The sequence below is a fragment of the Macadamia integrifolia genome, chromosome 4 (genome assembly GCF_013358625.1).
Source record: "Macadamia integrifolia cultivar HAES 741 chromosome 4, SCU_Mint_v3, whole genome shotgun sequence".
Lineage (NCBI taxonomy): Eukaryota > Viridiplantae > Streptophyta > Magnoliopsida > Proteales > Proteaceae > Macadamia > Macadamia integrifolia.
The window spans coordinates 31699788-31723488 of record NC_056560.1 but is presented as its reverse complement, the minus strand read 5'-3'; the positions used below and the strand labels follow the sequence as shown (position 1 = coordinate 31723488).

The 23701-nt window shown below is 37.7% G+C and overlaps 1 protein-coding gene and 1 pseudogene across 1 annotated transcript; one reads left to right on the top strand and one right to left on the bottom strand.

Moving 5' to 3' along the window:
- The first annotated feature begins 1116 nt into the window (after positions 1-1116).
- On the top strand, positions 1117-9988 carry LOC122076400 (annotated as a pseudogene).
- Positions 9989-12457: 2469 nt separating this feature from the next.
- Positions 12458-18673, bottom strand: LOC122076102 (rust resistance kinase Lr10-like). The gene is made up of 3 exons (XM_042641395.1): positions 17223-18673; positions 16937-16981; positions 12458-13639 (listed from the first exon to the last, which is right to left on the bottom strand). The coding sequence occupies exons 1-3, from the start codon at positions 17968-17970 to the stop codon at positions 12558-12560; spliced, it is 1875 nt and encodes a 624-aa protein (XP_042497329.1). The 5' UTR covers positions 17971-18673; the 3' UTR covers positions 12458-12557.
- Between the last annotated feature and the right edge of the window lie 5028 nt (positions 18674-23701).

The following is a 23701-nucleotide window of genomic DNA, read 5'->3' as shown; positions in this document are numbered from 1 at the left end:
CAACATGTCAACCAACAATCAATGAATATGTTTTAGAGCCCACATTGCCAAGGACTTGAGTGAGGATTTACTTCTTAGTTGTACATACTAGCACTCCCTTAGAATCCTTTTTTTTTTTTTTTTTTTAGAAGGAAACCGTCAAGGAATGGGTATTACTGATTTATTTCTAAATTAAATTATTGAAGATTTTTTTTTTTTTTTTTTTGACAAAACTCCTTTAGAATCTTGAATGACCAACCCAATGGCAACATGTCAACCAAACCCCAATGAATGGGTGGAGTGCCCATATTGCCAAGGACACCCACTCTCATGTATACTAGCATTTATGACTTGAGTGAGGATTTGCTTATTAGTTGTACATACTAACACTCCCTTAGAATATTGAATGACCAACCAAATGACAACATGTCAACCAACAACCAATGAATGGGTGGAGAGCCCATATTGCCAATGACACCCACTCTCATGTATATTAGCATTTATGATTTGAGTGAAGATTTGCTTATTAGTTGTACATATTAACACTCCCTTAGAATATTGAATGACCAACCAAATGACAACATGTCAACCAACAATCAATGAATGTGTTTTAGAGCCCATATTGCCAAGGACTAGTCACTCTCATGTATACTAGCATTTATGACTTGAGTGAGGATTTGCTTATTAGTTGCACATGCTAACACTCCCTTAGATTCTTTTTTTTTGTAAAACTTGCTTAGAATCTTGAATGACCAACCCAATGACAACATGTCAACCAACAACCAATGAATGGGTGGCGAGCCCATATGGCCAAGGACATCCACTCCCATGTATACATGCATTTATGACTTGAGTGAGGATTTGCTTATTAGTTATACATACTAACACTCCCTTAGAATATTGAATGACCAACCCAATGACAACATGTCAACCAACAATCAATGAATGTGTTTTAGAGCCCATATTGCTAAGGACTAGTCACTCTCATGTATACTAGCATTTATGACTTGAGTGAGGATTTGCTTCTTAGTTGTACATACTAACACTCCCTTAGAATCCCTTTTTTTTTTTTGGTAAAACTACTTTAGAATTTTGAATTACTAACCCAATGGCAACATGTCAACCAACAATTAATGAATGGGTGGAGAGCGCATATTGCCAAGGACACCCAATCTCATGTATACTAGCATTTATGACTTGAGTGAGGATTTGCTTATTAATTGTACATACTAACACTCCCTTAGAATATTGAATGACCAACCCAATGACAACATGTCAACCAACAATCAATGAATGCGTTTTAGAGCCCATATTGCCAAGGACTAGTCACTCTCAAGTATAATAGCATTTATGACTTGAGTGAGGATTTGCTTCTTAGTTGTACATACTAGCACTTCCTTAGAATCTTTGTTTTTTTTTTTTATTAAAACTCCTATAGAATTTTGAATGACCAACCCAATGACAACATGTCAACCAAAAACTAATGAATGGGCGGAGAGCCCATATTGCCAAGGACACCCACTCTCATGTATACTAGCATTTATGACTTGAGTGAGGATTTGCTTATTACTTATACATACTAATACTCCCTTAGAATATTGAATGACCAACCCAATGACAACATGTCAACCAACAATCAATGAATGTGTTTTAGAGCCCATATTGCCAAGGACTAGTCACTCTCAAGTATAATAGCATTTATGACTTGAGTGAGGATTTGCTTCTTAGTTGTACATACTAGCACTTCCTTAGAATCTTTTTTTTTTTTTTTTATTAAAACACCCTTAGAATCTTGAATGACCAACCCTATGGCAACATATCAAGCAACAACCAATAAATGGGTGGAGAACCCATATTGCTAAGGACACCCACTCTCATGTATACTAACATTTATGAATTGAGTGAGGATTTGCTTATTAGTTGTACATACTAACATTCCCTTAGAATATTGAATGACCAACCCAATAACAACATGCCAACCAACAATCATTGAATGTGTTTTAGAGCCCACATTGCCAAGGACTAGTCACTCTCATGTATACTAGCATTTATGACTTGAGTGGGGATTTGCTTATTAGTTGTACATACTAACACTCCCTTAGAATCTTTTTTTTTTAGTAAAACACCCTTAGAATCTTGAATGACCAGCCCAATAGCAACATATCAACCAACAACCAATGAATGGGTGGAGAGCCTATATTGCCAAGGACACCCACTCTCATGTATACTAGCATTTATGATTTAAGTGAGGATTTACTTATTAGTTGTACATATTAACACTCCCTTAGAATCTTTTTTTTTTTTTGTAAAACACCCTTAGAATCTTGAAGGACCAACCCAATGGCAACATGTCAATCAACAACCAATGAATGGGTGGAGAGCCCATATTGCCAAGGACACCCACTCTCATGTATACTAGCATTTATTACTTGAGTGGGGATTTGCTTATTAGTTGGACATACTAACACTCCCTTAGAATGTTGAATGACCAATCCAATGACAACATGCCAACCAATAATCAATGAATGTGTTTTAGAGCCCATATTACCAATGACTAGTCACTCTCATGTATATTAGCATTTATGACTTGAGCGAGGATTTACTTATTAGTTGTACATAATAACACTCTCTTAGAATTTTTTTTTTTTTTTTTATAAAACTCCTTTAGAATCTTGAATGACCAACCCAATGGCAACATGTCAACCAATAAACAATGAATGGGTGGAGAGCCCATATTGCCAAGGACACCCTCTCTCATGTATACTAGCATTTATGACTTGAGTGAGGATTACTTATTAGTTGTACATACTAACACTCCCTTAGAATATTGAATGACCAACCCAATGACAACATGTCAACCAACAATCAATGAATGTGTTTTAGAGCCCATATTGTCAAAGACTAGTCATTGTCTTGTATACTAGCATTTATGACTTGAGTGAGAAGGTTCCTAAGAAGAAGTCCTCTTATAAGTTATCACTCATTTCTTATATATATATATATATATATGTATTACTTAGTCTTGTTGATTCAAATCCACTCTTATTCCAATTGAAAATGGCATTTGAGAAATGTCTTCCACTTCTATAAAGGAAGATAAATAGAATACCCTCCAAACCCAGCTTTCATGTCCATCACATTTCTTAGAGATCAATTCTATTAGTATAGTATAAAGAGTGGAGTAATCTTTCAGCGTTGCAGGACTTAAGGCCAGTCAATCAGTTTCTATATATCTCTTTCTGAAAGTGATACATGTCCAACTGTCTACTTCACATAGTTTGTGACCAATTAAAACTTGCAGCAATATTTATACATACATTGAGAACTTTTTTTTTTTGGGTTTAATTCTTGTTTGATTGGAACTCAATTATTAATAGTCCCAGTTAATTATTACCCACTACTGTTCTATAATGTATTGCAGGTTTTCCTGGTGATGCGAAGGTAAGGGTAACATATATGATACTTGGGGAAAGCAAGTTAAATGTGATCATGAAAGCCAAAGCTGTTGATAAGGCCACCCCTATCAATTTGGCTCAGCACGCCTACTGGAATCCTGGTGTGCATAACAGTGGTGATATCTTATCCAACATAATACAGATCTTTGGTTCCCACATTACTCCCGTTGACAAGGAACTCATCCCAACCGGCAAAGAGTGTAGTTCATTAAAAGTGACAATTCAGAACCATATTCAAGATTGTGCACCTTCTCCACTGAGTGCTCAGGCAGGTTCAGGTGAACCCATCCAAGTGCCACCGAAAGGGACTATCCTATGATCTATCTAATTTTGGAAGAGGGGCCATGGTTCTCATTTATCTTACTGGGTGAACCAAAGAAGAAAATCCTAGGAGAGAATTTACCCCTCTGGCTTCCCTGGTTCTTGACTATCTTGCAACCAAGTCATTAAATCATGGGGTTGTTGAAGCATAGGAGTTAATCTCTCAGCTTGACTGAGAAAGGCAAACTGCATTATTTTTTGTATATTACCTATAAAGAAATGATAATTCCATCATTTGGAGCTTAACTATAAAAGGAGTATGTAAGGATACATTGCCATTATTCATTTGAAATAGAAGTGTGAAAAGTAAACGTGTTGAAATATTTGTGCCACACATTGAATGTACTCTTGTTAAAAAACAGACGCATTGAATTCCTCTTGATCATAAAAAGGGTCTTTTCTTCCCATGAATCCGGGCTTCAGTTAAAGCCTCAACTCTCATTTTTCCAAGAAAAAAAACCTTAGATTTCTATCCATTTTTCCTTAAATCAATTCAACTGTTCCAACCATTTGGGTCACCCATCTTGAGATCAAAAGGTTTGCCTCTCCAGTCTCCACTGTCTGAAAAGGCACCCATGTGTAAATGGAGGACTTTACTGTCACCTTAACATCCATGTTAGCGTGTTGCAGTAATGTCCTATGGTTCAAGTCCATTTCTTGGAGGACCATGTGACCCAAACTACGACTTCGTGGTTGGTCTCTATCAATGTTAGCTTTCGCTAATTTGTAGGACGGCTTAATGTTTAGATGGTGTGTGTTTCCACAACTCATTTGGGTTACGGGTCTTGGGCAATGCGATGGACCAATCTGTTCAATGACTCTGATATAGGCATAACAGTCTACTGATTTATGAAGTTTCCCAATTACATTTTCTTATGAAAACGTTTTGTAAAAAAAAAAAAAAAAAAACGTTTCAATGTTAATTTTTTACATTATACGTCCCAACAGAAATCCTATTTTACAGAAAAGGATCAGATTAGGATCCACATTTTCTTTATCTTCTCAAGAGCAGCTAGATCCTCTCGAGCTTCAGAGAATTCTCCTTCCTCCATCCCCTCACCAACATACTAGCGTACAAAAGCACGCTTTGCATACATCAGATTAAACTCATGATCAATTCTTGAGAAAACCTTTGCAACACTCATAGAGTTTGAAATCATGTAAACTGCTCTCTAAACTTTGGCCAAGTCTCCTCCAGGAACTACAGTAGGAGGTTGGTAGTTGATTCCACACTTGAATCATGTAAACCTGTGCGTCTGCTTTTTTTAGCGCCCTGTACCTCTTCGCCAAAAACACATGCTTGCAATGCATAAGCCATTAGAATTAGACATCCTGATTTCAGAGAAAATTCAACATACTGTATGTATGAATGTACTCAATAGTTTCTTTCACCTAAATTAGGATTCCCTACTTTTGAAGTACCAAATGAAATAGTCACATGTAATAGTTACAGTCTTGTAGGTCTCATTCATAATTGGTCTGATTTACCTTTCCTAGATTTAGTTCCTTAATCTAGATACACAAATACCATTTCTCACCTTAAAAACCTGGATTTTTCTTAAATTCATTCCTGAGAATCAATTCGCTTTGTCTTTCCATGGTTGATCAGTACTGATACAAATTTTCAGTCTCTAAGAGTCATAGGTGTGAGATGACGTGTCTATGGGATCCATGCGATCCCGACCCAAAGAAACTTGGAGAATATATCCCAGCTTTCAAATGTCTAGGTACAGAACAGGGTATTTAACATTGACTACCATTTCTTCTCCTTTTCTTTATTCGGACTGTTTATAAATGAAAGCCAGATAATCTGAGTGCAATCGAACCCATTAATCTGTTCGTTTGTTGATATATTTGTAGCTAAAACCAAAAAACTTCAAGAGAGTTTTCAGATTTTTCTAACCTTCTTTCGTTTTTTTATCCCTATGATATTGAGATACCCAGAAAGAATGAAGTCCGCTTTTAGATTTTGTTACTGGCATTATTATTTAGAAGAATTATCACTCGCCTCTCTTGGGACGTAGTCGAAATATCATGTTTCCCTAGATATTTTGAAAAATATCATTCTCTTCCTCCTAATTAGAAATTTTTTATCAATCGTCTCTGTTTGTGAGAAAGAGCCATTTGGTGATGACATCACCTTTACCTTTTTTTTTATAATCCCTAAAGTACCCTATGATGCGAGATGCCAGGATCGTCCTTTTTGCAAGACGATAGAACTAAATCGAAGCAACTCATCTTCTTAGTTCAAGCACTCCCTAGCGTTGACTTGCAACCACCGCGATGCATCTCTGACAACTCCGACCCTTTTTCTTCTCTCTTCTTCCTTCACCATCAACCACCATAATCCCTCTCATCTTCTTCTTGTCTCTTCTTCCTCCAACCCTTCTTCTCCATTAGAATAAAGCAACTAGGAGAGAGAGTCCATATCAGTTAAAAACCCCATTGAAGGAGAGGAAGAGGAGGTAGAAGAATGATTACTAAGTCAATTCCATGAGTTATCAGTGCTGCTGCCGCAGAACTATTGTAAGGTCGTGTTCATAGCTAGAGAAGAAAGAAAAGAAACATAAAAGAGCATACGAGAAGGGTAGATTGACATAGGCAGAGGTTGAAGATGAAAAAGGGCTAAAGGGAGAGTTGCAGAGGAAGGGAAAAGCTTGAAACAACGAAAGTGTTTTAACGGAAACCCACATTTCTTCTCCTCTCTTAAGAATGAGAGTTCAGTGTTCACTTCAAATTCCTGATTGACCCTGACCTTTATCTTAACAGATAGAGATGAGTTCAGTAAGCATAGTTTAGATTTTAGTGACGAGAAATTGAAGCAGTCGGAAGAGTCGCTTAGGAAAGTTATGTACTTAAGCTGTTGGGGTCCCAACTGAATTACAATCTAATTAGATCAGGGATTCCTCAAAGAGTGTTGCATACCTTATATGATTCAAGGCCCTTGACAACAGAGAGGACTCGAATCAGACCCTAAATCCCAAATTACCTGAAGATCCCGAGCTCAACATTGAAGGGATTGTACAAACTGAAAGTCTAAGCTTAGATCATATTTGACACTGAAGCAAGATGGGAACGATTGGTAGAATTGCAGAAAACTGGGAGGGGTTGAAGGAGAATTTCTCAGAGCGAGAGAAGTGGAGAATGACGGTGAGTCCAATTGCACGAGTCACGGTTCCCTCCCACTATTAACCTCTGACCTGTCATTGTTATATTGCTATGGGATTCCTTTTTTGCTTTGTAAACAAATGACTGTCAAACACCCCCATGGGAGTCAGATCGCCGGTGTCCAACAAAGGAATGACGGTGAACCCGGGCAATCGTGGAAACAGAGATGTTTACCGAACTCATCTCTGTTCCCTAATTGATTTCATTTAATTTTTTTCCCTTCCTATTGTGGTTGAGCTTCATCGAGATGTTTCAGAGTAGTGGCAGCGGTCATCTTCTCTAAAACCGGCTGCCGTTGCAACCCCATTAACGCTACCGCCCTGTGCTTCATCGAAACCCTAGGCCAGGCTTGTCCAATGCGATTGGAAACCTTCAATCGTAAGGCTGAGGTTGGATTTGTTTGAAGCTCTGAGTCGTAGGGCTACGATTGATTTGAGGATTCTTTATGTTGAAGATGATTAAGGGGTAATATTGCTTTTTTAATTGCCTCTCTATTACCGTTAGTAACTGATGGAACGGTTGATGGACTCTTTTAAATTAAGGGAAGGAGAGTGATATTTTTGCCCGGGAGAACATAATATTTAGACCATGTACAAGGAAGGGGAGTGATAATTCCTCTATTATTTAAATTAACAATCTATTGGTTATCATGATTTTGTTGCAGGGAGTAATCTTAATTTGGGAAGTGATGTGGTAAAAATTGACCGGGTGATCTTTCCTGTAATTCTTGGTGCTCTAGCTGACCTGCACAGAAAATAGGACAAGGGAGGTCAGAAAAGAGGACAGGGAGTTTTTTCAGTAAAAGAAGTGATCAATCGATCCCCTATGATGTAGGCTTACCTTGGTATTTATAGGCTACTGATGGAAAGAGAAGGAAGGGCGTTTATGGAGAGTCCTGTTTAAGCATAGAGTCCTTGAGGGGAATGGCTCTGTGATTATGGGAATATTCTGGGTTTTAGGGCATATTCTAGGAATATTTCCCTTTGATCTCGGAGTTGCAAGTCCTGAGAGAGGTGATGCCTTTGATGACTTGTAGTAGATAGAGTCTTGCCCCCGTGATCAAGGATCACGTCCCTTGAATGTGAGAGTGGATGTGTGCACGTTTCTGGGTGAGGGTGACTGTGCCGAGCCGAGGTGACAGGTTGGTCGAGCCGAGGTGACTGGTTGGCATGAGGAGAGGCCGAGGTGGCTGCTCAGCACAAGGAGAGGCCGAGGTGGACGAAAGCACGTTTCTAGAAACCTTGTTGTTGACGTCGGGCTGTGGTGACGGCACAGCCTGATGAAGGGCCGAGGTGGTAATACGGCCTGATGGAGGGCCAAGGTGGCAGCACGGCCTGATGGAGGGCCGAGGTGGCAGCACGGCCTGATGGAGGGCCGATGTGGCAGCACGACCTGATGGAGAGCCGAGGTGATAGCACGGCTTGACAAGATGCCGAGGTGGCAGCACGGCCTGATAGAGGGTCGAGGTGGCAACACGACTTGATGGAGGGCCGAGGTGGTAGCACGGCCTGATGGGATGCCGAGATGCAGCATTGGTCAGGACGATCCCTACCCGTGCCGTGGTTGAGAAGAAATACCCTCGTCAGGAAGTAAACTTGCCACATAGTACTTCTGTTTTTATTTATTTATTTATTTTGATTCAATAGTTGAACTCGTTATTATAGCTCTAGAAATTATTAAGTTCTTCGTATTTATAAAAATAAAAAACGAAGAATGTATAATTCCCAAACAATTAGGTGTATTGCAGACATCATATGCACCATATACAATAAACTTATTTCCCCTAATGCTTCAATAATCAGGTTGGAGCTAATTGTGAAACTATATGGAAGGCTTAGTCTCTATAGGATTTGCACTTTTGTATTTGTATGTTGTCATCATTTCTACTATATATGATTTCGTCTTTTTTTTTCTCCCTAATTACAGGATTAAACTGTATAGTTGGGATTATAATAGCGGCAATTCTTGTGGACTATAGAACGAAATTATCATCAAGTAGACTGATGTCGTTTTAGAAGAAAAGAAAAGAAGACCTCAAAATCTTGAGGCTTTTCCAACGAATTACGGATCTCTAGCACCCAAAAGATACATTTACTCAGACATAAGAAAATGACAAATTTTTTTAAAGAAAAATTGGATCAAGGTGCATGGTTATGGTGCTGTATTTAAAGGGAAGCTACCTGATGGTCGTTTGGTTGCAATGAAAATCCTAAATAATTCTAAAGGTGACGGGGAAGAGTTTATTAATGAAGTTGCAAGCATTAGTAGGACTTGCCATGTTCATATTTTCACTTTTTTGAGTTTTTGTTTTGATGATTCCAAAAGAGCACTTATCTATGAGTTCATGTCCAAAGGATCTCTAGAGAAGTTTATTTATAACAAGAAATCAGTGAAAACATGCCCTCATCTTGGTTGGGACAGACTACATCAAATTGCGATTGGCATTGGATAAGAATATTTACATGGTGGTTGTAATACTCATATTCTACATTTTGACATAAAATCTCATAATATTCTTTTAGACAAAGAATTTTGTCTAAAGATATCTGACTTTGGTTTTGCTAAAATCTGTCATAGAAATGATAGGATCATATCAAAGGCAGATCTTAGAGGGACTATAGGATATATTGCATCGGAAGTGTTCTCTCAAAATTTTGGAGGAGTTTCACACAAGTCAAATTTTGGTTGGAGGGCGAAAGAACTTTGATAAGGGAGTTGATCAAACTAGTGAAATTTATTTTCCAGATTGGATCTATAAGCATATTGGACAAAATGAGCATTTACAATTAAACATAGATATGAGAGAAGAGGACGAAGAAATAGTCAGGAAGATGGTTTTAGTGGGTTTATGGTGTGTACAGACGGATCCAGCAAATCGACCATCAATTAGAAAAGTGGTGGACATGTTAGAAGGAAACGTTGAATCTTTGCCAATTCCTCCCAAGCCTTTCTTATCCTCTCCTCCAGGACAACTTGCTGATTCTTTTACTAGATCAATGTCTCAATTGCTTTTATATATTTTTCTTATACTTGACATTCTTAGTTTTCTAGAAGAGCGTTTATAAGTTAAAATAAGTTAAAAGTCAGGATACCAATCACATGAGAAAGTGAAAACTTCCTTCATCTATTGTATTCTGAAAATTCTACTTAATAGTAACAAATTTCGATATTCAGGATCTGAATAATGGCCATTGCTGATTTATTTCTAAATTAAATTCTGTTATTTTATTTTTACCATTGTAATATGGAAAGTTTTCCTTTGGAAGGCCAATAGAAGAAAATGAAGACTCAAAGACCCTCAAATTTGCATGACTTAAAGACCATGCAAGTGTTCACCAGAGACACCATCCACAGTAAGATCACCTGAGATGCGCTCCTGCCAGCCGCATTGGCAAATGTTCGCACTAGCTGAATATTAACAAAGCTCTTAATCAAAGTACTCCACTCAAATAAAAAGGTAAAGATGTATCGACCAAGGACTTTTTGCCCTCCTTTATGTTTTTAGTAGTCATATAATAAAATTAGGTAATAACTGATAAAAGATAGAACTAAAAACCTGTGTGTGTTCTTCATTATAGTAGAGAGGACTATTTATACTTCTACCAGAAAAAAAAAGAGGACTATTTATACAAGAGGTATGGTACAGAAAGTCTATGATACAGTTGGAAGTACGATGTGCTAATGTACGCGAAGTCAATATTCGCAACAAAGAATATACACTTCAATCACGCTCGCCTCAATCATGCTCAATTGCATTGACAACCCACCTTCAAACTCAAGGTGGGTCGGAGAAAACCAACTTAAGCTTGGAAACTAAGAAATGAAAATGCCTAGAAAGATGCATTTTGGTAAATAGATCGGCGAATTGATTCAGAGGGAACAAAGGGTATAACTAGAATGCTCTAAAATAAATGATGTCCGACAAAGTGACAATCGATTTATACGTGCTTGGTACATTCATGAAAGACATCATTGTGAGTAATTTGAGCAACACTTTTATTGTCACAGTAGATAGGAGTTGAGGTAGGAAGAGAGAGACCCATATCTTGTAGTAGCCATCGAAGCTGACGTTCATGCCATGCTCAACCAAGTTCTCTCTGTCTAGTACACCCTCCTCTGTCACTGTCACTACTCTCTCAATCATGCTCCCCTCCAATGATACTCAATTACATTTATATTCAGGATATGAAGAATGGCCATTACTGAGTTATTTCTAAATTAAATTCTGTTAATCTGCTATTTTAATTATCACTGTATTTTTAATTAAAAGTTCTCCTTAATTTGGAAGGCTAATAAAAGAATATGGAGACTGAAAGACCCTCCAATTTGCCCAACTGATATAGGAGTGATTCGATTGACAATCGGAATCTTTTAGTGTAAGATGAGAATACACATATACATAAGTCAGACCCAAAGAACCAACCCGAACTTGGGTATCAACATAAGAAAATATCAAAATTTGGCTTAGATTGGGCAAGTTACCCCTAGTCAAGTTGGGGTCATCATGGGATTGTCTTTCAGGATATATTAAACTTTGTAGGCCTTTGTTGCAAGTTTGGAATTTCGCTCCATGGGTTATATATTTGGTTTTAGGGGAAAGTAAAGGGAGTAAAAGTGATCGAAATAGTTTGACAACTTTGCCATGAATAGTAAAAAATGGTTTGTTTGGAGGAACAGAAAAATGGGGTCATGATAAATCCATTTTCCTTATATTTTTTTTGTTTTTATTTTTTTGCTATTACATTCTAAGGAGCTGACCGAGGGAATTTTACTCACAGACTAGAGAGAAGGGGACACATGTGACAGGAGTCGATCCTTAGATCATCCACACTCCTGGCACCTGTCTTTCAAGCAGAGGCTGCAACTAGTGCAATATGCATTGGATCCACCATTTTCAGTGACTCATTAAAATTATTTCAAACCAATTATCGGATTTGTAGACTTCCATTTAGGGTGTCAATGGGCCGGGTTGGGTTTGGTTTTTAAAATCCCAGCCCAAACTTAAAAAGTCTCTTAACTTAGTCCAGCCGCAACCCAACCCTAGGATAAGCTAGGTTATCTCAACTCAGGTCCAACCCTATTAGGCTTAGTCCAATCAAGCCCGACCCTGATTGACCTTGATTAGGACAGTTTGGCCCTGGTTGGACACTGCCAACCCTTGTATATTGCCATTTGTGTTCCTATGTGCACTACGAAAAAAAAATGAAACATATTATTAACCTTATATAAATCAATAAAAAATACCCATAATATATTAATAACATATAAATGCAAACATAAAAATGAAAAATAGTTTGTATTTCATAAACAAACTTCAAAGTTCAACAACCAAGCATTTATATAAATCATTTTGGATGGCTTTTCAAAAAGAAAAAAAATTAAATATATATATATATATATAGTAGACGGATATTACGTTTTTATATACATAGACTGAGATAGACATAGAGTCTATAGAGTTAGGTTGGATGGCTTTAACTAGTTGTGGAAATCGTTTTTATTCTGTTGTAATTGAGGATTTCTAAAATGTAAAATGTATGTTGCCTTTCTAACCCAAAGAAATACATAATATTGCTCCCATAAGAAACACACATTCTTTCTTGAGTACAAAGATTGTGATATAAAAGAAATAAATTAAGATACTGAGCTAGTAAAAGAATCAACTAGTTGTCTTGGAGGAGAAGATAAGAAAGGCTTGGGAGGAATTGGCAAAGATTCAAGGTTTCCTTCTAACATATCCACCACTTTCTTGATTGATGGTCGATTTGTAGGATCCATTTGTATGCACCATAAACCTACTAAAACCATCTTCCTGACTATTTCTTCTTCATCTTCCCCCATAACCATGTCTAATGGTAAATGCTCACTTTGTTCAATATGCTTATAGATCCAATCTGGAAAATAAATTTCACTTGTGTGATTAGCCCTTGCATCAATGTTCCTTCGTCCACCAACCATTTCTAGTATCATCATTCCATAGCTATAGACATCTGACTTATGTGAAACTCCTCCAAAATTCCGAGAGAACACTTCTGGTGCAATATATCCTATAGTCCCTCTAGCATCTGCCATTGATATGATACTATCTTTTCTAGGACATAGTTTAGCAAGACCAAAATCGGATATCTTTGGGAAAAAGTCTTCGTCTAAAAGGATGTTATGAGGTTTTATGTCAAAGTGCAGAATACGAGTATTACAACCACCATGTAAATACTCTAATCCCTTGGCGACACCAACTGCAATTTGATGTAGTTTGTCCCAACTGAGGTGAGGGAATGTTTTTATTGATTTCTTGTTGTAGATGAACTTCTCAAGAGATCCGTTGGACATGAACTCGTAGATAAGTGCTCTTTTGGAGCCGTTGAAACAAAAACCTAACAGAGTGACAATATGAACATGGGAAGTCCTACTAATGCTTGCAACTTCATTTATAAACTCTTCTCCATTACCTTTAGAGGCATTTAGGACTTTCACTGCAACCAAACGACCATCAGGTAGCTTCCCTTTGAATACACCACCATAACCACCTTGGCCCAATTTTTCTTGAAATGAATTCGTCATTTTCTTGATGTTCGAATAACTATATCTCTTGGGTGCCATTGATCCATAATTCTTTAGAAAATCATCATAATTGTGAATGTTTCTTTTTCTTTTCTTCCAAAATGACACAAGAATGGCCATTAATGTAATTACGAGCATAAAGCTTGATACAATAGCTGCAAAAAAAAACAAAAAAAAAAGAGATAATCAGAGCCATACAGTTGGAATGGTGAGAATTAACACATCATAAAAGGGCAAAAATTCCATGCACATATAGTAATTGCCCTTTTTTTTTTTTTTTTTTGAATTGCATTCTATAGTTTCACAACAGATTGGAACCTGTTTTGAAGCATAAGGTTCCATCAACATGCAATTCACCTTATTGTTCGGGAAGAATCCATTCTTCTTTTTCTTTTGCAAAAACGAAAAAATTAATATTTTTTAGATCTAAATAACAAGTTCAACAGTTAAATAAAAGAAATAGCTATTGCAAGCTTACTTCCCAAATTGAGGGTGCTTCCACCTACCATAAGATTATGAGATCAACTGATTGTTAGTTTTAAATAATGATGACGGTTGCAGGGTAGACTCTGAATATAGAGAGACTCCTCTAAGCAATCTCAAACCATTGATAAAGAAAAGAAAAATAAAAAATTGAGAACCGCCTGCTCAAGAATTTTCCAACGGTTTAATTTAAAATAAAAATTTATGTAATTCAGTACAATATGCTTGAATAAACAAAAGAAGCAGAAGAAAAGGTAGACAATGTTGAATACCCCGTTCTGTATCTAGAGATGGGATATATTTTCTAAGCTTCTTTGGGATCAAATGGATTCCATAAACATGTCATCTCACACCGGTGACAATGCTAGGGCACCTCTATTCAAGATAAAACCCATGCATCCTCCAAGAGCTAAAGACCGGAAATTAGTTGCCCCACCGAAAGGTCAGAGCACATTAAAAAGAAAGGCTGATACAACACCCATCTGGGACTGGAGATGTGGAGGTGCTCTCAATCTTGCAGGTTACTGCTACAAATAGATGATACAGAGGGCAGGGGTAGGAGGAGGGGGTAGTGGGGTGGGTGTTGGCCGGTAGACGAAGGCTTGGGGAAGAGAGGGAAAAAAAAGAGAGGTGGGAAGAAGAAGAGAGAGAGAGAGAAGTTCAGGTTCTCGTATGAGAACCATTCTTGCACAAGATTGATCCACATAGATGGAATCCACCCAAAAGCATTCACCCAAAAACATGTTGTCTCAAGCATGACTTGCTGACTGAAGGGCAAGGGTTCATATAATCAAACAGTTTAGTTAGAACAAGACCCTTTTTTTTTTTTTTTTGTTAACTAAGGTGTCTGGGCCAGCTTACGTGCATCTTGATTAATCCTTGGGAAAACTAGCATAGCAACCCACCACCACGATCTTCACTTAAATCACAGATGGAGCAAGCTAGCGGTTGTAATCATTCAAAGAATTTACTTGAGAGAAGTAATAAGATATAGTGATAGATTGTGTTTGTATATAAAACGGAAGTAGTATTTTATTTTATTTTTTGTTTTTTGAAAAATTGGATGTAGTTACTAACGGCAGAGCAGTGGAATGAATTGGAATTGACACCAATCAAGATCTACCAATTCTTATATAGAAGAGAAGTTAAGAGAGAATTAGTATGTATTGTATCATGTATTTGGGGAGGAAAAGTACCTTGGTGGCAAGTGGAGATGTCCATATACACATTACCGGAGCAAATGCAGAGAGACTTGTCGGCCTTCACATTATACCCACAAAGCCCACCGGAATCCTCGCACTCAATACAGCTTTTCTCTCTTCCCCAATTCAATTGAAACCCAGATTGCACGGCGCCGACAAAACTAGAGTTCAGATCCGTCCCTGTCGTCAGTTTAGCTGAATTTTTGTTTACTAGCGCAATCACGCTGGCCTCACAATAGATACACCAATCAAACACATCCAGAATATCTCCCTACATTGACATGTAAGACTAGTTGAAGAGGCACGATAACGGAGACAACTGGGAGTTTGTTTGACGGGAGAAATTGCAGTTGAAGAAGAAAGTGAGGTTGAGATCCAGGTCACTGGAAGCCGGATTTTAACACTGGAAGCCGAATTTTAACATTCATAAGAAGCGGGTTTGGACTAAGCTGGTTTGGATCCACTTTCTAAATTGTGAAAGCAGCAGGCCGTCCTGTAGCTTTGGATCCCCGATCCAAGCAAGGTCTGATGGGCCATTTCGCGAGAGTCCTTGTAAAGTGGATGCCACTGAAACGACAACTCAAGTTGAAGAGGTTCAAGTTGAGAGAATGAAACCAGGTACTACGAAAATATTTGGATTCAGGCAGAAGGTGTTGTACAAGGATGGAATCACACGTTGTGATTATTGTGAAAGGCCGGGGCGTAACTTTCGGGAATGTAGAACCAAGAAGTAAGATGATGAAAGGCAGGCTGAATTAGGGCCTTCAAGGCTGAATCAGTGTTAAAATCATCTCTAATGAAAATCCTATTCTGGAACATAAGAGGAGTGAGGAAGGGTACTGGTATTAGGGCCTTGAAGACAATGCTGCGGCAGCACTCTCCCGATATTGTATGTATAGCTAAACCAATGGTGCAACCGAGTAAGTTTCCCCTCCTTATGATTAATAAGCTGGGTTTTGTGGCTGATTTCATTCATAATCACTGGGTGGACAAAGGCCCAAACTTATAAGTTCTCTGGAAGCTAGGTATAAGTCGTCCCTCTGTTGTTTCCATGTTAGATCAACAGATAACTGTAGTAGTGGATTGGTTAGGCACCAAGGTGGGTCTCTCCTTTGTTCATGCTAGCAATTTTAAAGTTTTGAGAAGAGACCTCTGGATTGATTTAGGTCAAGTGGGGCAGTCTACCATTCCATGGTCTGTGATAGGGGATTTTAATACCAAGTTATTTTCTTATGAGAAAAGAGGTCCGGGAAGGTTCAACCATGCATTGACGACAGAATTTCATGCTATGGTAGACTCATGTTTGCTTATTTTGGTTCCCTCACAGGGGAAGAAATTTACTTGGACAAATAACCATAAGAGAGGTCACGTAGCTGCTTTGCTTAATCATAGCTTCTGTAACTAGAAGTGGTTAGATTTTTTTTTAAAATATCTCTCAACGAGTTCTCTAGTGTATTTGGTCGGATCATACTCCCCTTATGGTGATATCTGATGTTGTCCCTAAGCCATCCAATATTCCATTTAGGTTTCATAGCGTTCGGATGGAGGATGAAAGTTTTATTCATGTTATCAAGAGGGCATAGGGAACGAGAGTCTATGGCAATCCCATATTCTCCCTATGTTATTTTTCGATTGGCACCAACAGAAATTCGAACTTCTTAATTGAAAGAAAGAGGAATATTAAGCTAAATAGAGAAATAAATAAGGACTGTGCAGCTTGCAAAGCGTTGAGAAATCTAATCAATTAAGCAACAAAAATACAAATACCTGTTATAATTATCCTCTTCAGCTTACCGTTCCCTGCAACAGTAACTAAAAAAAACGCCAGAGAGCATTAGTTTAGGCAGATCATTGATGACTGGAGAAAATCATGATAAGCAAAAACTGCAGTCGTAATTGCCAACCAAAATCCCGATATTATGAGGATCAAGAATCATACGACCATTCATAGAAACTCCTCACATTCAGATAACTATAGTCATTTAAATTCAACTGAAAAGGACTTCTAAAAACGAAAATTTCTCCAATTACTATACCATTTTGTGCATCTTACCTTGATTCGGATCCACACAAAAGAAAAGTCCTTCGTTCTGTTCTCTCAGACAGAGTGTGCCGTTTGTGTCACATTTAGGGCATTGTTGGGGGAGTTCCCATTGAAGACTAAACCCATTATACAACCGAAGCAAGAGGTCATTATCCTCCCCGGACAAATCCACGGGAAACTTAAACCTTCTGCGGGCAGATTGAAGGTTCGTCGAGTTACTCTTATTGGAGAAGTGCAGATCATAGGATTCGCAGCGTCTGACACCCCGCAGTTCGTCGCCGGTAACGTGTTCACCTGGGGAGAGTTTAGGATCGGCCTCGCATATTCCGAAGTAAAGAAAGGGGGTTTTCAGTCGGAAGGAAAGATTCCGGGAAACAAGTGACGTGGTGAAATTGTAGAGGTCATTGCAGCGGTTCAATTTTAGGAGGTTCATGAAGTTTAGGTCTTGAATTAGAATCGTCTTTTCGGTGTAGCTGATGTTTTTAACCTGAAGCATCTGTGGATCTTCCATATAAATGTCAAGTTGTGGTTTTGAGTCTTCAGCACAATTGATGATGCCTAGCCCACAATCCACCTCGGGCGGTTTAGCGAAGGGGTAACTGATGTTCAATTCCCCACACTTGGACTGGAAGGAAGCACAACGTTGGATCAAGTTTTCTTCTTCAACTGATGCGAGTGAAAGCTGCGACGACACAAGTAAGAAGAAAGGAAAAACAAGAACAAAGGCATGGAAAGATAATGAAGGAGAACCCATCATACATAATACAACTGGTTTACAATTGAAAATTTGTTAACAGCTAACAGTAGCTAAGCTACAATAGGTTTTCAGATCCTCATCCCACAAACTCCTCCTCCTCCTCCTCTTGTTATGTTGTTACCATCTAATATTTTTAAAGAACCAGTTGACACGCCAGTGGACTGAGACCAATCGCAATCTGTGGCTGTGGAAAGCTAAATGCATGAGTTATTGGTTTTTCTAGCTGAAATCGACATGAATGATCAATCTTCCAAGCAGAAGTTTCCTCCACACCTTCCCAATTGACCAGAAACACTTGACTCTCTAGTCTTCTCCAACAAATCCCATCCATTTCTATTTGGCTAACGTTACATTGAAAAGTCATAAGCAGCCTTGGGCTTGTCTGAAACGTCTAGCCTGGGATTGGCAGATTGGCACCTCCTCTTCTTCTATTTGGTGAATTTTCTTGGTGAGAAACAATAGAGCTTATCCTTCTTGTAATGGAAGACTGATGAAGAGTTGATAGTGAAAAGTAGACGTCTACTCGTCTATTTAATAACCTGTCACTGTTAGACTAATCTGAGATGGTAACAGTTAAAAGTTTGAATTATATCGGTTGCAAACAACAGAGAAAAGGAAAAACGCGTGGAGTGGGAATGGAAAATTGGTAGTGGTGGAGCCATTGATGGAGACTTCGGTCTTGGTCCCCAAACCCCAAAGACAAAATTCCCAACTTGGACTCAGAAAACCAGAAGTAACGGTGGGGGGTGAAGCCATGGACGGAAACCTAGGCAATGCTCCTTCGGAGTTTGGACGCTTAATCCCACCATTTTGTTCATCAGCTCTGTAGTTTCAGTGGTGGAAATATTGATAGCTTTCACAGTAAATCCTAGAAAAAAATCGTCTGCAATTCCGATCTCGTACAATTCCATGAAATACCACCTTCAGGGGGGTGACAGGTGTATTGATACCAATGCAATGGTCCAGATCTGATTTAAATGCATCTTCATTGATTTAATGTTTTATTAGTTGTACCAGATCTGGACCATTGTATTGGTATCAATACATGTGTCACCGCCTGAAGGTGGTATTGCACGGAATTGTACAAGATCAGAATTGCAGACGATTTCAACCCACAAAACCACAAATCCTAGATGAAAGGATTCTATCCGAGAAAGGTAAGGTAACCATAACTACGTTTAGTTGTTCTTTGCCATGTCCTTTTTTATCTTCTCAACCTCAACTAAGCTTTTCTTTGCTCTATCTACTGTTGAAGCTGAGTTAATTAAGAGTAAGGGAATTTACTATCACTATCTTATACTTGGCCTATATTTATTAAAACTTCTCTATCATTTAGTCTCTGGGATTGCAATGGGAATTTAAAGGGAATGGAAGTTAAATTTTCATATTTTAAAAAGAAATGTTTATAGTCGTTATTTCATATGATTGTATAAAATACTTAATTTTTTTAACCATATTTAGTGATGGGTATGTCTAAATGTAACATACCCGGTTACAAAAACCTTGTAACCTAAATTATTGTGTCCCCATTATTTTGTCATTTTGTGATCACTTTTAAGGTCAAAAAAGTAAATTACTGTGTCCCTATTATTTTGTCATTTTGTAATTGCTTTTAATGACAAAAAAGAAAATTATTGTGTCCAATTTATTTTGTCATTTTGTGATTGCTTTTAAGGTCAAAAAAGCAAATTCAACCTCAACTTTTTGAATCGTTACTTTGATTTAAACGGCAAAACAAGGGGTATTTTGAGAATGAATACATTCTTTCTAAACAACCCAAACAACCCCTCGCCCCAACTGATCGTCTTCCTCCTCACGAGTCTTTCTGTTACCTTTCTTGGTTTTTTTGGCATAAAGTTTGGCAAGATCATCTCCAGAGAGTCAGGTAAAGGTTCTTTTTCTTCTCGGCATGTCCAATGCTTTTATGGGTTTTAGGGTTTAAAACTTCTGGTGGATTTCATTTTTGTTTTTTGAAATTTAGAAAACAAAACCTCTTCCCAGAAATTCATGTATCAATTATATTGCAATAATTTCTATTGTTGTGCATTAGAGATGAGGTGGGTAAGATAGTTCTAATCATGTCTCTTTTTCTCTCTTCAAAGAAATCAATTGTATTAAATATGCTAGTGTTTTTAAGAAAATTAAAATCCAGAACAATGACAAATAGCAATATTGTATGCTTCTTTTTTTTTTCGTAAAGTAATTTCCTAGGCTTCGTACTACTATAATGATGACATGTGGAATTTTGTAATTATAATATATTTTATCGGTTGATTCTAAGGGTTTTGGGATTAATTCTGGTCAATTCCAATTTGATTTGGATTTAGATTGATATTGGCAGCTACTAATTTGATCTTTGATTCTCTGTTTAAAATCGATTATAAGGTTTATAGGACTAGATCGTGGGTCATAAGATTTGAGGGCGATTCTAGGGTTCTTTTATCCGATTTTGATTTGATTGGACCAAAATTTATAGGAATCAGTTCCAAGGATATAGGGGACGGTATCAGTATCCGTCTCTGTCGATGTCGATTCTATACTGATCCAGATCGGATGGGATCGGTGGGTATCGGTCTATTTTACCCTTGATTTTTATAAAAGGTACTACTTTTTACCTATTTTACCCCTGAAACGATCTGGATAACCAATCCAGATCGAGAATCGGTCTCAGCCAATACGACTGATCCCAAACTGATACTTGAAACCATGATTAGTTCGATCTCCAATTCCAAGTTTAAAATCCCTAGTTGATTTTGCTAGTTCAGATCAATCCTAATTTTGATCATTATAGAATGGCATATCTAGGATTTTTAGGATTAGGCTATTGGTTTTTAAAATTTAATGTCAAGTCTAGGATTTGAGTCATAACCATCGAGTCATACTGTATCCCCTCACACGTTTCTATAGGCTAAAGTTAGGCATCAATTGCTTGAGAAGTGAACAATTGGTATTGTTGAGTTATTATGTAATAGTGAAAGTTTTCCTTTGAAAGCCCAATAAAAGAAAATAGATATTGAAAGACGCTCCTATTTCTCTTTAATTCACAAGTAGTTCATGGGATCATCATTCTTATCATAACTGACTTTGATTATTATTATTATTAAGCTTTATATTTTGCTACTCTTTTGGTGCCCTTATTTCTATATCATGTGAGAAAAAAATATTCTCAAAAGGATTGAGAAAATCTTGAGGCATTCCTAGGTAATTATGGATCTATGGCGCTCAAAAGATGCAGTTATTCAAATACAAGAAATTACAATTCACTCAAAAAAAAAGAAAAAAAAAGATGGACCACTATGGTTATGGTTACTCATTTAAGGAAACTACTCGATAGATGTATGGTTGAAAAGGAAAGTCCTAAATAACTCTTAAGGGTAAGTGGATTAAATTTAGCTATTCCCTGAGTTGCAATTACTTGGCTGTCAAAGAAATAAAATCTAAAAAGGTATTTTGAAAAATACCATAATTTAAGAGGGTATTTGTGAACCCTAGAGATATATGAATTATTTCATTTCTTTGGTTACCAGTAGGGGTTGCAGTGGCTGCAACCTGGGTAGCAACCATTAGACGCACTTCCCATGTTTATAATATTGCTTTGCTAGGCTTTTGTTTCAATGGTTCCAAGAGAGCACTTATTTACAAGTTCATATTTAATAGATCTCTTACGAATTTCATCTACAACAAGAAATCAAGGAAAATATATCATCCCCTCGGTTGTTTAATAAAAAAAAGAAGAAGAAGAAGAAGAAAGCCCAGGCTTCTGATTATCTTCCAAATCCCATAATAAGAAGGTAAGTCAAATCCAAATGGGTCGATGAGATATTTTAGAGAAGACATGGACACTCAAGTCAAGTCAAGTCGAGTCAGTCTTGCTGATCAACTGGAAAGGTGTGAGGGAAACATATGCTTGACCGATATATTCTTCGTGGCGATTTCGGGTAGGAAAATTCTTTGCATTTAGCTTTCTACAGCCCCACATTGTGATAGGTCCCAGTCAACTGGCGTGTCTACTGGAATCCACCCTTTCCGTTGTTCGTCCTCAGTGGCAAGTGAAGTATAAAATGGGCAACTATCGTCACTCTCTTACATTCATCCCGTAGGCTGTGTTTGGTAGTCAAGACTCAAGAAAAAGAAAAAAAAAAAAATATATCCTTGACATGTTGCAAAAATATTAGGCCTTTTCCTTTAATGGTAGCTAAACACGCATACTTTTTTAATATTCTTATCATTTCATATATTTTTTTTTGTCTATTCATTTCTTTTCTTCTCTTTTCTAAATTCTTTTTTCTTTTCTTCTCTTCTTTGGGCTACCAAACACATCTATATTCACTTAAGTTTGATTGTTAAAAGCTGAAATGAAAAGGTTTTTTTTTTAAGAATATTTTGAATTTGAAGAGAAAAACGAAAATCAATCATTTCATCATGATGACAAAATGATAAAGATTCACCTTTCCTTCTCCCTTGGTATTTTAAGTTCACAAATTACTCTTGATACTCTCCCCTCTCCGGCCATATTCCACCTCCACAAGCTAAGCCAGCAGCTAATTGCAACCCCCCACCCCCACCCCCACCCCCACCCCTACACCCTACCCCTACCCTAGCTTCTGCCTCACACCAAGGTTTACTTCATTTTTATTTTTTTATTTTTTTTATTTTTTTGATCGGCCTTCTTTTCCCTCTTATTGAAACTAAAATAGAAAAAAGAATCATAGATTTTTTTTCCCCTAACGATGTGTATCTAAACCTTCAGTCTTAATAGTCCCATGAGCTCATACTGAACCCACAACCGCATAGATTGGGTCATGCAAGGGTTGAATAAGAACCATTCAACTCTCCCGAAGAGCAGCGAAGAGCACTAAACACCCCGTGTAAATCACTCTAATGAGATATGATGAGTTGAATTCAGAATCACCTGCTTCCTGAGGCTAAGGTTCCTTCCTAGTTCGGCTTCCTCTTGGGGTTATAACAGAGAGAGACTCAAACAATTAAGCATTTGAAGAGAAAAAAAATGGAATGCTAAACTCTCGAGTCAATAAAGAACACAGAGAGCATCTCTCTCTCTCTCTCTCTCTCTCTCTCTCTCTCTCTCAAACATCAGGGGAGAAGGAGTAGTAAAAATTGGAATATAAGAGAAAAAAACAATTATAAGGTAGGAGAGTTCTAAAAAATATAGGCTTAGTGTAGGATAGTTATACCAATTGCTGAGGTCCCTAATAAAAGTATAGCATCCAATGCAAAAGAGGGAAGAAGGTCTAGGTACCAAAAAAATAAGATTCGTGGGGGACGTGCTAGGATGGTAACTTGTTTTGGGGCTCAATTCAAGTCTACGTGGGAGTTTTGCGACTGGGACTCTAGGAGGATGTTATTTTAAATACTTTCCGAGTTAGTCATCAGTTCACACAAAACCAATCTTTTTGATCTTTTCGGCTATTTGATATTTGATTCTCTCTCTCTCTCTCTCTCTCTCTCTCTCTCTCGCTCTCTCTCGCTCTCTCTCACGCTCACGTAACTAACTTCTTCTTCTTCTTCTTCTTCTTCTTCTTATTATTATTGTTGTATTAGCAGAGGTATAGGTATGCTAGCGTAGTACTTAGGAATTAAGAATGCTAGCGAGATATTAGTCGTAGGATTTGATCAACTTAAATTAAACCATTGAATGGAGAGAAGACATACAAACTTTCAATCCACTGTTGCTACACCTTTCATCTCCCCTTTTTCCGCTACCTTTTGC

Excerpts from the sequence above, each read along its gene's own strand:
- LOC122076102 (XM_042641395.1), bottom strand. The coding sequence starts at position 17,970 with ATGATGGGTTCTCCTTCATTATCTTTCCATGCCTTTGTTCTTGTTTTT. Across the intron at positions 16,982-17,222 it reads TTGTGTGGATCCGAATCAAG|TTACTGTTGCAGGGAACGGT; the intron begins GTAAGATGCACA and ends CGTTTTTTTTAG. Across the intron at positions 13,640-16,936 it reads GAAGAGGATAATTATAACAG|CTATTGTATCAAGCTTTATG; the intron begins GTATTTGTATTT and ends TTTTTTTTGCAG.